Source organism: Diplotaxodon limnothrissa, linkage group LG15 (genome assembly GCF_057381915.1).
Source record: "Diplotaxodon limnothrissa isolate DT_005_m linkage group LG15, D_limnothrissa_male_GT1.1, whole genome shotgun sequence".
In the NCBI taxonomy this organism is placed as follows: domain Eukaryota; kingdom Metazoa; phylum Chordata; class Actinopteri; order Cichliformes; family Cichlidae; genus Diplotaxodon; species Diplotaxodon limnothrissa.
This window is the reverse complement of record NC_140610.1, coordinates 16,908,021-16,925,760: the sequence shown is the minus strand read 5'-3', so window position 1 is coordinate 16,925,760 and position 17,740 is coordinate 16,908,021. Positions and strand designations below refer to the sequence as shown.

At 40.2% G+C, this 17,740-nt stretch overlaps 1 protein-coding gene across 5 annotated transcripts in view; it reads right to left on the bottom strand.

Moving 5' to 3' along the window:
• Nucleotides 1-17,740, bottom strand: part of lama2 (laminin, alpha 2) — a 228,480-nt gene that overhangs the window by 152,031 nt on the left and 58,709 nt on the right. For all 5 annotated transcript variants that reach the window (XM_085372570.1, XM_085372571.1, XM_085372572.1 and 2 more), the window contains exons 4-5: nt 9,730-9,781; nt 8,063-8,253 (exon numbers count right to left, since the gene is read on the bottom strand). In XM_085372570.1, the coding sequence (XP_085228696.1) occupies nt 8,063-8,253; nt 9,730-9,781 (243 nt within the window). The remainder of the gene's footprint in view (nt 1-8,062; nt 8,254-9,729; nt 9,782-17,740) is intronic.

Sequence of the window (17,740 nt, the reverse complement as noted above, 5' to 3'; positions counted from 1 at the left end):
GAAAGGACACAAACTAAGAAACGCGGACTAGATACAGGAACACACGGGCAGAACAGAGTAAACACTAACCAGAGGAAGAACAGAACCAAAATCGTGAAGAGAAAACACAAAACGCTGGGTCAAAAGGACCCAGGATCATGACACCTACACTGTTGTTATAAAGAGATGAACATCAATATAAATGGTGCCCTGGTAGGTTGTGGTGTTTAAACATTTTTCCAATCTCCTATTGTCCATTTTTGGTGAGCCAGTGTAATCTGTAGTCTCAGTTTCCTGTTCTTTGCTGACAGAGGCGGCAGGCGTGGACCTGTTGTGCGCCCAGTTGTGTTATTCTGTATGCCTTGCTTTTAACATGTAGATATCTGATTAACTGTTGCCCATTTATTAAAAAAACAGTCTAGCCATTCTGCTCTGACCTCTGGTATCAAGACATTTTCACCCATAAACCTCACTCTATGTTTTCTTTTTTTTGGACCATTCTCTGTAAAACCTACAGATGGTTGTGTGGAAAAATCTCAGTCGATCAGCAGTTTCTGAAATACTGAGACCAGCCTGTCTGGCACCAGGAATAAAGCCATGTTCAAAGTCACTTAAGAGTACGTTTCTTTCCCATTCTGCTCAGTTTCAACTTCAGCAGGTTGTTTTTTCTATATCTACAGGTCCAAATGCATGAAGTTGTAGCCATTTGAGATGCTGATTATATAGATATGAAAAACTAGTTCATGAATTTATTACTTTTAGGCTGGACTATTGCAGTTGATTATTATCAGGATGTCCTAAAAACTCTTTGAAAGCCTTCAGTTGATCCAACATGCTGCAGCAATTGTACTGACAGGGACTATATTGGCTTCTCTTCATTGGCTCCCTGTTAAATCCAGAATCAAATTTAAAATCTTTCTCCTCATATACAAGGTCTTAAATGATCAGCCCCCATCTTAGCTTAAAGACCTCATAGTAGGGGAGACCGGGGATAGTTGTAACGTGGGTCAGTTGTAACACTTCCAATTTCTCCAATCAGGGCTAAGTTTCAAATGATGTGACTCATCCTGTACATGCCCAACTCAGTTCTGCTATCACATGTGAAAAATCAGCGCATTTTGTCAAACACAGACAATTTAACATGAAAAAAGTAATTTGTATGCCAAAAAGTAAGTTTTTCTACTTTATTTCAATTTCTAATAGCATTATCTGCTTTGCAGTTAAACTCATCAAACTTAAATTATGTTATTTGTATGTCTATGGGGATATATTCTGGGTAGGTCTATAGTGCTAATGTTTTAGCCGTTGGCTGTAATGTTAGCTAGTTCATGGCTATAGGAGTCTGGGTCAGTTGTAACAGCAACAGTCTGGGTTAGTTGTAACAATAATGCAGATGTTACAACTTACCACACTATTACTTTAACTTATATTAAACAAGTTGGGGCAACGACATCAGCAGAGAGAGGTTCACTGGTCGCTTTTGTATATGCGGTTAATGCCATTGGCAACACAATTCCTCCACTGTTTGTGTTCCCACACATACATTATTAGAATTAGAATTAGAATTCAACTTTATTGTCATTGCACATGCACAGGTACAGGGCAACGAAATGCAGTTTGCATCCATCCAGAAGTGCTTTAGTGATATAGATATAGATATATTAAAATATATATTAGCAATAATATAGATATGTGAGTATATTACAGAAATGGGTCTATTATGGTATGTTATAATGTACACGGTATGAAGTATGTTGTGAATATTCTATAACTATAAGTATGTACAGGCTGTAGTGAGTACAAGCTATGTACAGGCTATGAACAGGATATAAATATGAAAAACTATACAGAATATGAAATAAATAACTTTACAGAATCTGAGATATACAGCTATACAGAATGGGAACTATGCAAGTTGTAAACAGTTGTAGGATTAAAGATTATCGAATGTACAGAATGATTATTTACACAGAGCTATACAGTAGTGCAGTTAAGATAAGTGAGGGTGTAGATAGTTTCTACAGAGGCTATATAAAGTGCTAGTGGTTGTGAGTGGTGGTTCAGTCCATGTTATTATTGTGTGTTTGAGGGTACAGTTGTCCATTGTGGGTGTGTGTATGTTCAGTCCATGAGTTTAACGTGGGTCAGATGTCAGGAGGCAGAGTTCAGGAGTCTGACAGCTGTGGGGAAGAAGCTGTTCCGGTACCTGGTGGTCTTAGTCCGGAGGCTCCTGTAGCGCCTCCCAGAGGGCAGGAGGGTGAAGAGTCCATGCGATGGGGGACTGGGGTCTTTGATGATTTTCCCAGCCCTTTTCAGACACCGCTTCCTGTAGATGTCTTTTATGGCAGGAAGTGGTGCTCCGGCGATGCGCTGGGCAGTTTTCACGACCCTCTGCAACCCCTTCCGGTCCGAGGCAGAGCAGTTCCCGTACCAGACTGTTATACAGTTGGTCAGGATGCTCTCGATGGTGCAGCGATAGAAGTTCACCAGGATGTCTGAGGACAGGTGGTTCTTCCTCAGAGTCCTCAAGAAGAAGAGGCGCTGGTGAGCCTTCTTGACCAGCTTGGAGCAGTTGGTCGTCCAGGTGAGATCCTCGGAGATGTGGACTCCCAGGAACTTGAAGCTGCTCACACGCTCCACAGCCGTCCCCTTAATGTGGATGGGTGGATGTGGGTCAGCATTCCTCCTGTAGTCCACGATGAGCTCCTTGGTCTTCTCGGTGTTAAGCAGCAGGTTGTTTCTGTCGCACCACTCAGCCAGACGATCCACCTCCTCCCTGTAGGCGGCCTCATCGTTGTCACTGATGAGGCCAATCACCGTGGTGTCATCTGCAAACTTAATGATGGTGTTGGAACCGTCAGCAGGTCTGCAGTCGTGGGTGAAGAGGGAGTAGAGGAAAGGGCTCATCACACAGCCTTGTGGTACACCGGTGTTCATTGTGATGGTAGATGAGCAGTGGTTATCCAGCCGGACATGTTGGGGGCGGTTGGTCAGGAAGTCCAGTAACCATTTGCAGATGAGGGAACTGATGCCCAGGTCTGTCAGTTTCCTGATGAGTTGTGAGGGGTGGATTGTATTGAATGCTGAACTGAAGTCTATAAACAGCATTCTGGCGTAGGTGTTGTTGTTGTCCAGGTGTGAGAGGACAGAGTGCATTGCGATGGAGACTGCATCCTCTGTGCTCCTGTTCTGGCGGTATGCGAATTGGTGGGGGTCCAGGGTGGGGGGGAGACAGGATTTGAAGTGTGCTAGGACCAGTCGCTCTAAGCACTTAGTGATGATGGGGGTGAGTGCTACTGGGCGGTAATCATTGAGGCAAGATGGGTTGGAGTTTTTGGGTATCGGGACGATGGAGGTGGATTTGAAGCAGGCCGGTACCACAGCGTGGGCCAAGGACAGATTGAATATGTCTGTGAGCACTCCTGCAAGCTCCCCAGAACACGCTCTGAGAACACGCCCGGGGATGCCATCAGGGCCTGCAGCCTTGTGGACATTGATCCTGCTCAGCACCGCTCCTACATCGGTGGGGGAGAGAGTCAGAGGTTGGTGGTCTGGCGTCATGTCTGCTTTGGTTGTGGGGTTCCCTCGCTCAAAACGAGCATAAAAGTTGTTGAGCTCGTTGAGGAAGGAGACATCAGAGGATGCGGGGGAGGGTTTGGTGGTCCTGTAGTCTGTGATGGTCTGGAGTCCTTGCCACATGCGTCGGGGGTTGGAGTTGGAGAAGTGTTCTTCTACCTTCTTTTTGTAATGGTGTTTGGCTTTTTTGATGCCCTTCTTTAGATTAGCCCTGGCTGTACTGTAGGCGTGTGCATCTCCTGACCTAAAGGCAGTGTTGCGGGCCTTCAGGAGGAGACGAACATCCCGGTTCATCCAAGGCTTCTGGTTGGGGTACATGGTGATCCGTTTCTGGGTGGTGACACTGTCTGTGGTTTTGGAGATGTAATCCAGTACAGATGAGGCGTACTGGTCCAGGTCTGTGTGGGTGAACATATTCCAGTCTGTGTTTTTAAATCTGTCCTGGAGCACTGCGTCTGTCCCCTCTGGCCACACTTTAATTGTCCTCACAGCAGGTTTCACACGTTGGATGAGTGGTGAATACCGAGGTGTGAGGAACAGGGAGAGATGGTCCGATTGTCCAATGTGGGGGAGGGGTGTGGCTTTGTAGGCTCCAGCCAGGTTGGAATACACATGGTCTAAAGTCTTGTCTCCTCTGGTGTGGCAGGAGACATGTTGGTGGAATCTGGGGAGGACTGTCTTTAAGTTGGTGTGGTTGAAGTCGCCAGCAACAATAAAAGCAGCCTCGGGGTGTTTATTCTGGTGTTTGTTAATGGCTGCAGAAAGTTCTTTCATGGCCAACCTAACATTAGCGTCGGGGGGTATATACACGGCAGTGAGTATGATCGAAGTGAGTTCTCTGGGGAGATAATAAGGTCTGCATTTGACCATTAAAAACTCCGCATTAGGTGAGCAGTGACTCTCAGTAGTAGTGGAGTTCATGCACCAAGCATTGTTAATATAAATGCACAAACCTCCACCTCTGGTCTTGCCGGAGTCATCTGCTAGCCTGTCGGCTCGGTGTGTGTGGCGTCCTGCTAACTCGATAGCATTGTCCGGGCAGCTGTTGTTCAGCCATGTTTCGGTGAAAAACATGACATTTGAGTCCATAATCCGTCTGTTGTTAGTGATGGAGAGCCGTATCTCATCCATTTTGTTTGCCAGAGAACGGACATTGGCGAGAAAAATACTGGGTAAAGGCAGCCGGTGTGGTGTTAGCTTTAGCTTAGCCCGTAGCCCTCCGCGCCTACCTCGCCTTTGTTTACGATCTCGGCGCCGTCTGCGTGCACTTCCGCCCGGCCGGGGAGAGATAAGATAAGATAAGATAAGATAACCTTTATTAGTCCCACACGTGGGAAATTTGTTTTGTCACAGCAGGAAGTGGACAGTGCAAAAGTTATGACGCAAAAATTAGAATACAATAAGAATAAATACAGTACACAGCTGTACAGAATAGAATAAAAATAATATACTATATACAGTAGAATAAAATAGAATAAAAATATACAATAAGATAAAAATAGAATACGAATGCTATATACAACTGAGTAAAAATACAACGATGCCAGAAAGGATTATTGCACTTAGTGTTATTGCACATGTGTGGATGTGTGTGTTTGTTCAGTTAAAGTCTTTGTTGTGGAGTCTGACAGCAGTGGGGAGGAAAGACCTGCGAAATCTCTCCGTCCCACACCGTGGGTGCCGCAGTCTCCCACTGAAGGAGCTGCTCAGTGCTGTCACAGTCTGCTGCATGGGGTGGGAGACGTTGTCCAACAGGGATGACAGCTTAGCCGCCATTCTCCTGTCACTCACCACCTCCACTGGGTCCAGAGGGCATCCTAGAACAGAGCTGGCCCTTCGTCACACACACACTACATAAATGGCTCTAAGTGCATTCATGTGTTGAATAAACAAAGATTACATGTTAATGTTTTGTTAGTACCCTTATTTCATTGTGTTACATTTCACCCCAGGATATGTTACAACTAACCCAGACTATGGGGTTAATTGTAACATTTCACTCTTCGTGTTTGAGACCATACCATGCAATGGGTAATTGTGCTGCAGAGAAAATAGCTGCACTATTTAATAGCCGAGACATGTAAATACTTTGCATTACATTTTGAATCCACTACCTTAAAAGAGCTCCAATTTACAGACAGAAATGTCAAAAATGTTACAACTATCTCCCCTACCTTATCACCCCAATAGAGCACTTTACTCTAAGACCACAGGCTTACTTGTGGTTTCTAGAGTATTTAAACGTAGAATGGGAGGCAGAGCCTTCAGTTTTCAGGCCCCTCTTCTGTGAAACCAGCTTCCAGTTTGTATTCAGGAGACAGACACTATCTCTATTTTTAAGATTAGGATTAAAAATTTCCTTTGTGATAAAGTATATAGTTTAGGCTGGGTGTATAAAATAAGATAAGATAAGATAACCTTTATTAGTCCCACGCCTGGGAAAATAGCCTACATCAACCTACATCTATATGTATAGATGTAGGTTGCTAGGGGCTTCCTATGATGCACTGTGTATTTCTTCAGTATGCCTCATTTTCACTGTGTTTGTACACCACTCTGCATTTAATCATTAGTTATTATTAATTTCTGGCTCTCTTCTGCATCATGTCTTCCTCCCACTAACCACAACCAGTCACGGCAGAGGTTTCTTACTGTTAAAAGGGAGTTTTTCCTTCCCGTTGTCACCAAGTTCTTGCTCAAAGTGGGTTGTTTGATTTCTGGGGTTTTCTCTCTATTATTTTAGGGTCTTTACCTTTTTGGCAATATATGAATAACATTGAATTGCATTAAATGTATGAGCTGAAATGTTAGATGACCAAAAATCCTTTCTGAAACGTAGTAATTCTCAACAAAAAAAGATTTCCTGATGTAAATTTGCTAATGACAGGATGCCCACAAGGCAAAGATTATACCTCTCTACAGAATCTTACAACTTGGATCATAATAATAGAAAAAGGAAGGACAAGCACAATTACTGATGGCATTCAAAGAATCTTGTATTTTTCCAGCACTGGTCTAACATTAAATCAGAGTGAAAGTAGTAGAAGCATCAGTTTATATTGTGCATAAACAATAATCACCAAGCAGGCACATAATAAGAAGTGTTAGGTTCTGTCTGCCTGTCTGACTGTCTGACTGTCCATCTGTCTGTCTCACTAATGTGGCCAAAAGCAACATTTGGCATCTGTAAAAAAAAAAAAAAGAAAAAAAAAGAAAAACTCTTTCAGTGAGCTGACGGTGTGTATGTGCATGTATGTCAAGGGGAAACACTTGATGGGTGTAAGCTGCACACTTGGAAGTAACGAAGGAGCCGGTTCTCTATGTGTGTGTGCTGGCGTGTGTGTGATGAGTGGTGGGGTGACATTGTGAACGTGTGTGTGCGATGCTGTGACACATCGCCTACGACTCATTATGGTTTCACTGTGATCAGACGGCAAGGGAGCTGTCAACCACACACACACACACACACACACACACACACACACACACAATTCAGACACCTCCGTCGTTACTTGCAGCTCTTGACATCTCCCAGCTCGCACCCCCTCTAGCGCTCCCCTGCAGGACACAAGCACATACAGTGCAAACACACAAAAAGACACACCGAGCACACATATTCATGCACGCACATTAGCACACATGGAAACGCATGCAGATAATCAGAAGGGCATCTACAATTACAGCCCTGTGTGGGGGGATGTTAACGTGTGATTAGTTTATTTTCAATGCGTGTTTGTGTATTTGTTAGTATGTTTGTGTGCTCTGAAATCCTCTTTCTCTTCATTAATGTCAGGCCTGCCTGCCTGTTGTTACTGGATGTGATCACACACAGCAGATCAAAGGAACACAACAGTAAACACTGGGGTGCACATGTGTGTATTTGTGTGTCTTGTGGTGTTTTTTTTTTTCTTTTTTAATAACTCAGAACTTTCTTTTTCATGTCATTGATTAAAGTATTTTATAACAATTCCCACATCCCTCTTGTCGCCTGGCCATCACCTGCCTACACCAGTCCACCAGATCAGTCTCTTTGCCACATCCTCATTTGTGTCTCACAGTTGTACAGTCAACTTTGGTTCTGCCTCCTTCTTTATCATCTCTGACCACTCTGGATTTTTTCTTCTTTGCCTATACAAGCAATGCATTAAATCCAGAAATTCCAGCATGGTTTAAGTAGATTTAAACTAACCCACCTTAACCCTTCTTCCCCAACTGGGACCAAAGAAAGACAAATAATCTTGAGTCAATCCAACCTCCTACCCCCAACAGCTGTATTTTGAGTGAGCAGATATCCAGGTCAAGGCTTCCCATTATATGAGCTGGTATATTGGAAATGTTTGCAAATGTCTTTTCTCTTTTGCTTAAGAAGGACAGCTTACCCTTATGCAACCAAAAGCCTTTAGATATACAGTTAAAATGATCAGCATGAATTCTTTCAGCCAGAATAATTGTATAGTCAAAATCTGACATTGCAGCAGCCCTAGTTTGTGACATCTTCATGTGTTACCTCTCCATTCTCCAGTGGGTGAATCTTTGAGTAAAAGGATGTGCAGATGACTTCATCATCTCTGGTGTAGGATGGAGGTCCTGTCCGAGGATTTATGTTGAACCTTGTCAGGCACTCTGTGTCTGTGATAGCATAGTACTGCCAGGGTTCAAAGGTCACGCCATCTATTGAACGCTCTAAGATCCAATTGCCTGCGGACAAAAAAAACGATGGTAAAGAAAACAATGAAATGCTTTCAGTGTGCGATGAGGAGACCAGGGAAGATCAATAAAAATAATGAGTGGCACGCAAGTCTCTGTTAAGGTCACGCTGCTTAATATACATAGAAAATTGACAAAACATTCAGTTTCATATTTAACTGTGGTATTCTGGATTGATTAAATGCAAAGTAAAGTGAGTCCTGCTGAACGAAAAAAAAAAAACAACTGTGAAGACAACAACAGAAAAATCAAACAAACATGCACTCATAATTTCCATCATCTTTATTATTTTTTGTTTATTGTGTTTCTGTGTGAACTAGCTAGAACATCAACTTTATTTTTGCCCATTATAATTGCTTATTTTATCATGTAAGCACCACATCCCTCCATTATATAGAGTCATGTGAAAAAGCAGGTTTTTCACATTGCTTTCTGCAATACTGTCAAAAATTAGGTTCACCTTTACTATTTCCATAGGAATTAATTAGGGTAAGTAACAGACAGGTGCTGCTAATGAAATATATTTGATTAACTGATAATCAGCAAGCGTGACCACTTCTATTAAGCAGATGGTCTGGATCTGGATGGATTTGGGTCTGTGTTAACACGATGCCACAGACCAGACAACTCTGTAAATTCCCACCAAGGTCAGATCGTGCAGTCCTCTTAAAAACTATAAAGAAAAACCAAGATCTGACAAAGACTCTACAGGCCTCAGTTAACATGTTTAATGGTAAAGATCATGACAGTACAGAGCAGGGGTGTCCTGCAGGTTTTAGATGTGTCCTTGATCCAACACAGCTGATTTAAATGGCTAAATTACCTCCTCAGCATGTCATCAAGTTCTCCAGAGGCCTGGTAATGAACTAATCATTTGATTCAGGTGAGCTGACCCAGGGTGATATCTTAAACCTGCAGGACTCTGGCCCTTGAGGCCTGCAGTTCCCACCCCTGATTTAGAGAAAGACTCAATAAGTAGCACTTGTCTGGAAGTACAATGCTACAAGAACATTGTAACATGGCTTAGGTTTGCAAAGTTGCATCTGAACAAACCACAAGACTTGTGGAACAATGTCCTTTGACGAAATCAAATGGAGATGTGGCCATAATGGATAGCACTGTTTGCCAAGAACATAGTAATTCCATAGGAATTCAACTGTTTTGTCTTTTTCTAGATTACTTTTCAACATATTTAAACCTTCCACCGCCATTTTACTTTAACGTGCTAGTTTGTTGTTTCACATCAGTATTGTTAATCGCTGAGCTAAAGATCCATTTGATTGAATGGAGTCTTCCATTATATGAAGGCTTCTCTGTGGGATGATCATTAGCTTGATGATTAATGCTCCTAAGACGAACCCTGCGCATTAGTCACAGTCCTCTCCTTAAAATGAATCAAAGCAAAAATATTAACACTTCCAGCAGTATGAGACTGATAAAATAACATTTTTATAATTGAACGCATACCTGGGCGAGGTGAGTTGGCTGCCTTTATTATCACATAGGCGATCTGAAAAACCTGAAAGATGCACACAGAAAAAATTCACATCATACCTTGGTTTTAACAATTACACAATTTTTTCACTGTTTTAAGCCTTAATACAGAGCAGTCCAATATTAGAAGTCTTTAACAGGGATATGTGAATAAATAAAATGTTACTGTATCTCAGACTGAAAATTCAGTTCTTTTCAGCTTTTTTCTTGCTTCACTGTAACAAATATATGACATTCAATATTTCCCCAAAATTAACAAAAGTTGTGCATGCCTGTGCCTACAGATGAGCAAAAAGTAAAAAAATTCATAGAGAAAATGAAATCCATTAGACCACACTGTCAAATAACACACACGTCTACTCATCACACAGTCTTCCTGTCAGCTTCTCTCCCTTTAATTTATTGCATTAATATCTTAGAAGGCGTTAACATGTTAACACATATTAACACTTGCTGGGGAGCTTTTTTAGCACTTGCAGTAGTGTATCAAGTTCTCCTTATTTTGGGTCAAATTATCTTCATTTCCTTAATTTCTCCCCTGCTCTGCTCGATGGTGAAACATGGAGCAGAGGAGGGCAGCAAAACTCTCACTGCGGAGTTTAACAAGTGAAAATTAAAAAATAAAGCGCACATAAATTGGGTAACTGAATGCTCAGGACTGCACTTTGCCCTTGTTGCTTTTACAGTGCAGTGCAGTAGATTGCAGGTGTTAGGGAGAGGCTTACATGCACGAACACGCCAGCTGTACCGATTGCCAAAAACAGTAAAGAGGGAAACTCAGATTAAAACTCACACAAAGGGAGCATGAGTTTCTCATGTGCTTAAAGCCAATGCTTATTTGCTGCTATAGTAATTTCAAAATATATGAAAATATATATGCAAACCAGCGCTTACAGTAAGCCGGTTTCGTGGTAACTTTAAGCTAGACAACCACAATAAACCAAAAAAAACCCCACCAAACTAAAAGGTTTTTATTTTTCAGTCACTGAATGTTGTTGTCCAGTTTTGCCCGACTTTTTGTATTTATAAAATAGAAATAAAATATTTTATTATGATTTAAATAAAAAAAAATTCCAGATTCGCTCAGCAAGATAAAAGGTCAGCTCACTATAGACAGGTATAAAAATGTACTGTATATGCGAAATTCAGATTTAGGTCAAATGCTTGCTTGAACTATCTTCACCAGGCTGTGCTTCCTTTCTCTATGCAAGCTCATTGGCCTTTCTTCTCAGATGTGGGAAGAAGTGTCACATTGCAGCAATTAGAATAGGGAAAAAGCGTGTGTGTGTGTGTGTGTGTGTGTGTGTGTGTGAGAGAGAGAGAGCAAAAGAGAGGGAGGGCAAGAGAGAGCGAGAGATTGTGTCATTTAAGTAACCCTATAGCAGTTATTCAAGCCTCCTACAAAGAGTCACTGTTACTTACTGAGAACGGGATGGTGTGTATGTGTGCATGTGTGTGTGTATGTGAAAAGGAGTGATTTCAGGGGTAACTTGTAATATGGTGACAACTTTGGGACAGCTAGGCAGCTCCAGCAGCTAAACATAGATCAACACCACTAACTAATGCACTCTGTGTCTATGTGTGTGCGCGCGCACCCAGGGTTGCATTGTGTCATAGTCTAGGTTTTGATCAAATGTGGATCAGACAAGAGATTTTTTGCAGCCTCTGGAGCTCAACACAGCATCAACAAATAAACAAACCAATAACCATCCTGCAAAATATAAGAGAGCTGTTGAATAAATGTGAATCTCATAGGCATGAAATTTAATTTAATGTCAGATAAATACATTTATGTAGAGCCCATATAAGTATAAAGTTTAATTGGATAGATTCTCAGCTCAAACATTTATTTATTTATTTTTTCCTTTATAGTGCAAGAACTATAAGCTCAAAGTAGCAGGGTGTCAGCGAGTTTCATCAGGTTTTGCATGAGACCTTGTTATTTCCAACTTAAAATGAAGCAAACAAAACATTCTCAATGGATAAAAAAGTGCATCACCAAATGAAAGAAAAAAGAAATTGAAATTTTTGAACAAAAATAAAATGTGGTGGTATTACTACAGAGTTACTGCCTTTCAATACCATTGTATTTGTCACCCCACTTAAAGTACAGTCCAGCAATGTTAACGTCATGTCTATTTTATCTATCTGGTCTATCTTGTGAACCAAAACTTATTTTTATTCTTTGCAGCATAATTATTATTAATTATTAATTGAATTTTAGCTTCAAATATTTACTCTGTCAGTTAGCGGTTCCATATGGTAGTGGTTAACACATTCACCTAACACAGAAAAGTCCTTGATTCAAGACTGGGACAAGAGACAAAAGTCTCTCAGGGAGAAAGGATTCCTGTCAGGAGGGGCATCTGAAATCTTTACCAAATCAAATATGCATATTCTTCTACTGTGGCAACCCTTACTGAATAATGTAGCAGCTGAAAGGAGTTTTACAGCATAATGTTCTACTCTGATCCAAATAGTGGCATGGTGCTTAGCACTGCCACCTCCCAGGACGAAGGTTCTGGGTTTAAATCCGCCACCTTAGAGGGATCTTTCTTTCTGGGTTGAGTTTCTATGTTCTCCCCATGTCTGGGTGGGTATCTCTGTGAATATGTTGTGGCTTGTTGTCTGTCTCTCTGTGTTAGCCCAATGCCAGACTGGAGACCTGACCAGTCCCCCCCACACCCCCCCACCCCACCCAACCCCAAAACACACAAATTTAAATATTAGACAAAGCTAATGCAAATGCAGTTTCTAAATGATGCGGTTAATTATTAAGGGGGAAAAAACAAAACCAACATGGCACTGTGTGAAAAAATGTCCCAAACCTATATAAATGACTATAAATAACTGTAAATGAGTCTTCTTCAGCACTATGGAGGAAATTTGGCACAATCATCTTTGCAGAATTGTTTTAATTCAACCACATTGGAGAGTTTTCAAGGTTGAACCGGCTTTTTAAGATCATGCCATCAAGCACATCAATCAGATTCAGGTCAGGACTTTGACTCGGCCACTCCAAAGGCCTGACCTGAATTCGATTGAGATGCTGTGGCATGATCTTAAAAAGCCGGTTCATTCATTTTGATTTTCTTAGGCCATTCAGAGGTAAAATTGGTGTGTTTTCGATCTAAAGTACCAAAGTACGCTTAAACTTGAGGTCACGAACAGATGGCTGGATATTCACCTTCAGGATGTTTTGGTATACAGCAGGTTGGTTCCATTTACCACAGCAAGAAATCCAGGTCCCCTGACGCAGCAGAACAACCCCAGACCTTCAAACTACCACTGTTGCTATGATGTTCCTTTTCTAAAATACTGTGTTAGTTTTATGCTGGATGTTACAGGACTCAAACCTTCTAAAAAGTTGTCTCATCGGTCCACAGAACATTTTCCCAGATGTCTTGGGGATCATTAAGATGTTTTTTGGCAAATGTGAGACAAGCCTTTGTGTTCTATTTGCTCAGCAGTGGTTTTTGTCTTAAAACTCTCCGATGGAAGCCATTTTTGCATACTTATTTTTGATGAACTCTGACTTTAACTGGGATATGTGAAGCCTGTGGTTCTTTAATCTTGTTCTGGGTTCTTTTTTGACCTCCTGGATGAGTCATTGCACTCTTGGAGTAATTTTGGTAGGCCAGTCACTCCTGGGAAGCATCACCACTGTTCCAAATTTTCTCCATTTGTGTATAATGGCTCTCACCTTGATTTATTGGAGTCCTAAGGTCTTAGAAATTGCTTTGTAACCCTTTCCAGGCGGATAGATGTCAGTGACTTTATTTCTCAGGTGTTTCTTTAGATTGTAGCAAGTTGTGTTGCTTTTTGAGATCTTTTAGCTTGCTTCACTTTCGTCAGACAGGTTCTATTTATGTGATTTCTGGATTCAACAGCTCTGCCAGTAATCAGGCCCATGTGTGTTTAGTGAAATTGACACTGAAATAATCACATGTTAATTCAATGACGTTACAAATTTTTACTGATACCATTTAAAAATAAATGGTTTGATACTGGTGCTGAAGCCTTAAACATTCCAACATGTTAATGCACAGACAGACGGTGCTCTTGTGCAATTAAAAAGTATAAAATTTAACAGCTTTTACTTTTGCGAGAGAATCTGTGTGCTCTGTGTTTTGTTTGAGTTTATAAAAAGTTAAAAAGTGAAACGGTGAGTCATTTGTTCCCCAGGTGAAGTGGAAAATCGTATTTGTTTTTTGGACCGATGAATAATTCTTTGACTCAAAAATAAACTTCTGAATCATTTTAATTTTACATTGCACATTGCTTCAGATAAAAGTGACAAGATTTCAGAGTTGACGTAAATAAAAACACAATAAAAAAGTGTCTTTAAAGTTTACAACATTCGCACATATATCTAGATCTCATAGAAATCTTTTTTTTTTTAAATGAAAAACTCAGAAAAATATAAATTCATTTCCAAATAGCTCTCATGTATTCCATTGCTGCCATTACATACTTGACAGAAAATCATCATGATATGCCAGGAACTGGCTTTTGGCAGATATTTCAGCGTTACAGCCAACTGAGCACTTAAAATGTTTATTTTAATGCTCAATCGGGCCACTTAAGCCCCGTATCCAGTGTGGCTAGGTTGCCTACAATTAAATAGCCTGTGAAGAATCCATTTTGTCTCAGTGTGATTTGGACACATAGTTACAGCGGTTTTACAGAACAGCTGGCGTTTACAGGTCATTCACATGGAAACGTGTTAAAATCTCTCTGGCCTGATACACTGGCATCAGCCTCCAATTCCTGTTAGTACTCCAGTCAGTTCCAGTGCACAAAAACAGAGCCTGACCAGAAACAAAGTGAGATGAGGTCAGAACAAGATAGTGACCCCAAAATGTAAATAGCAAAAGGTGCTTTGTTGTTGTTGTTATTGTAGTTTTGTTTTTTCCCCCCAGACATAAACACACAGGTGGATATGTCATGAGAGAAACTAGTACGAAGATTTACTGTCACTTCAAATGAAAATGTGTTAACATCTCACAGGACTAATAATGTAGCTGTTGGTCCGGTTCAAAATGGTGTGAATCATCCAGCATCCTTTACTGCCAAACTAAATGCAGGCAAACAAGCTGCAAATAATCAGTGGAACCATTCACTTGTTTTTCACATTTTTGTGCTTTTCCACTAAAAACAATTTGAGAACATATTTTTGAATGTACCAGAAAAAAAAGTCTCGCCAGTCCTGCAGCAAATAAGTTACAGGACTCTGATATTTGAGCAAACTGCAGAAAAAAAACACCCCAACAAGAAATACGAAAAAAATATTGTTTTTCACATAGATTTGAACAGCGAAGCGGCAGCAGTATACACAAACACGGGCCTCGAGATAAGACAGAGGAATGCCCGGCTGTGTAACAGCCTTTTGAAATCCATTCTGTTTAAGTCTGTCACTCTGCCTGAACTGCTCAAAACACACTTGCACATACAAATGAAATACCTTTATACACTAACACGCTCACTCACAGACTGGGTCGTAATTTGGCCCTAAGCTTTTAAATAGGCTTTACTCTACACAAAACACCAGATGCTGCAATCTCCCACATTCTTGCTTTGGCCCAAGCTACTGTCAGACATTAAACCAGCAAACTTTTATTGGGTACAGCAGATGTTTCATTTACGTCCTCTTAGTTATGATTTTTGTTGGCACTAAAAGTTCTGACTACATCATTTTTTATGTTTGTTATTTTTGAAAAGCTAAACAAGTTTGTCTGTATCGCTTAAAGAAAGAAATACGCATTTAACACATCAAATTTTGAATCAACAATGGTGTGACTTTGTGTAAAATGTGGTGGGAAAAGCAAAAAATATAATTAATTCAGCGTTCTTAGGGTACTGACTAAAATAAGAAGGTAACATAAAGTGACCACAGTATTTTTTTTGTATTTTTCATATTCATTTTGATACTAGCAATATGTTTAGCTCGTGTTAGGTCAGAAGCATGTTTACCACTGTGTTGCATCACCTCGTCTTCAACAACACAAAGCCTTTGCAAACTGTGGAGACCAACTGCAGCAGTTTAGAAAGCACAAAGTTTTCCTTTTTTTGTTTAATACAGGATCTCAGCTGTTCAGCAAACCTTTGGTTTTACTCTTCGCTTCATAAAACATTACATAGGGTGGCACATCTGGACTGCAGGTAGACCAGTGTGGCAACAGGACAACTTTTTGCATGGAGCCATGCTATTTTTAAATTATTTCAGCACTGTCTTCTTGAAATGAGAAAGCATTCCTTGAAAAAGGAACCCTAGATGGTAGCCTGTGTTCCTCCAAAACATTGATATTTTGTTTCTTATTAGTGTTTAATTTGCATATATGCCATATGCACTACTGCACAGGTGCACTGGTGAAAATCCAGAGTCTCTTTTCTTTTGGCAGCACAATGCTGTGTCCATAATTGAAAAAAAAATGTTAATAATATTATAATAATTATTATATTAATGATGTAATAGTTATACACTTCAAATTGAGTCCAGTTTATATGAGCAAAGTCACAGTGAAGGAAAGATGTGTTTCTCAAATTGTTGATATGTTTTTTGTTACTTGATTTTTTTTGTCTGTATGGTGGAGTTTTGCTGTGCATTTTCACTGACTGAATGATTTTCAGAAGTGTTTCTGAGCCCATGAAGTAAATTAGATTAGAGATCATGGCTTTAAGAAGATCACAGCCATTCAATATTGGTTTCCAACTGTGTCCCTTCCACACTGAGATTTCCATACAGATTATCAGTGCTTCAATAACATTTTGTTCTGTAGATGATAAAATCTCTAAAATGTTTGCAAATTAATATTGAGAAAATAGATTCTTATCTGCTAAACTATTAGCCCATACAGTCTCTGACAACTTTTGATGGATATGATAAAGCCTACGCTCCTTATTTGACACCCAATCATGTTACGACTCCAATGCATTCACATTTTGCAACTTTCTCTGCGTACTTGTATTACTTCACATGCATTTCTGTCTTTTTGCATGACCCAATAGTTCAGTATTGTAGAGTAAGTATGTATTGCATTTAACTGTCTTACAATGATTTTAAAATGTTGGGACTGCAAGACAAGCATATCCACTCATGGTAAAATAGTCCTAAGACATCTCTTAGTCTAAATGTATTTTATTAGTTATGCCAACTGCAATTCAGAGTTTTATACACCAGCGATGCATGGCCAGAAAGCTCTTAGTTTGGCATGAAAAACTGGAGTTGCAATACTCCAATGATACAGTAAAAAAAAGGGATTTGATTTTTTAATCTTTAAAAAGTAAATTAAACCTCAAAACTAATGAAAGCCCCCCCCCAAAAAATGTTTATTTTTGCAAAGTTAGAAATTATTCTCAAGCCACTCTCCAGAATCTCTGCGGATGGCTTTTAGTGTATTGTCAAGTCTGATGCATCTTCACGCACGGATATGATTCAAGAATTTATCTAAAAATAATGAAGAACATACACAGACATCAACTGTCTGCTTCACACACGGAGTGAAGCACATAGACCCTCAGCTCCCACTCTCTCATTATTTAGTCTTTCTGTCCAGAGAGTCTCAACAATAACAAGAGAGGAAATGAGAGTGGTGATGTCACAGACGATAACAACACACACAAGCCCACTGTCATTTTCCGAGTGAAATGACTGCGGTCGCAGAGGAAATTCAGTGCACTGGAGAGTAAATAGCTTTCTGTTGGTTTGATCGAGCGTCACGCATACAAGGAAGCACATTCACACATATGCATTAACAATAAATTAACCACGTTTAATTTGTAGTCAACGTCTGCAGCATAGATGGAATGTACTATTGCTGTAATTAATACAAAAGCCATTATTTAAATAGGAGAATAAAGAAGTTTCAAATATTCAACTGACCTAAAAGTCTCAGGTTCATGAGAATGCAAATTTTCAATTCTGAAAATACTAAAAACATTAGTAATCATTGAGACTGACTGACACTCGTATCACTTACTTTAC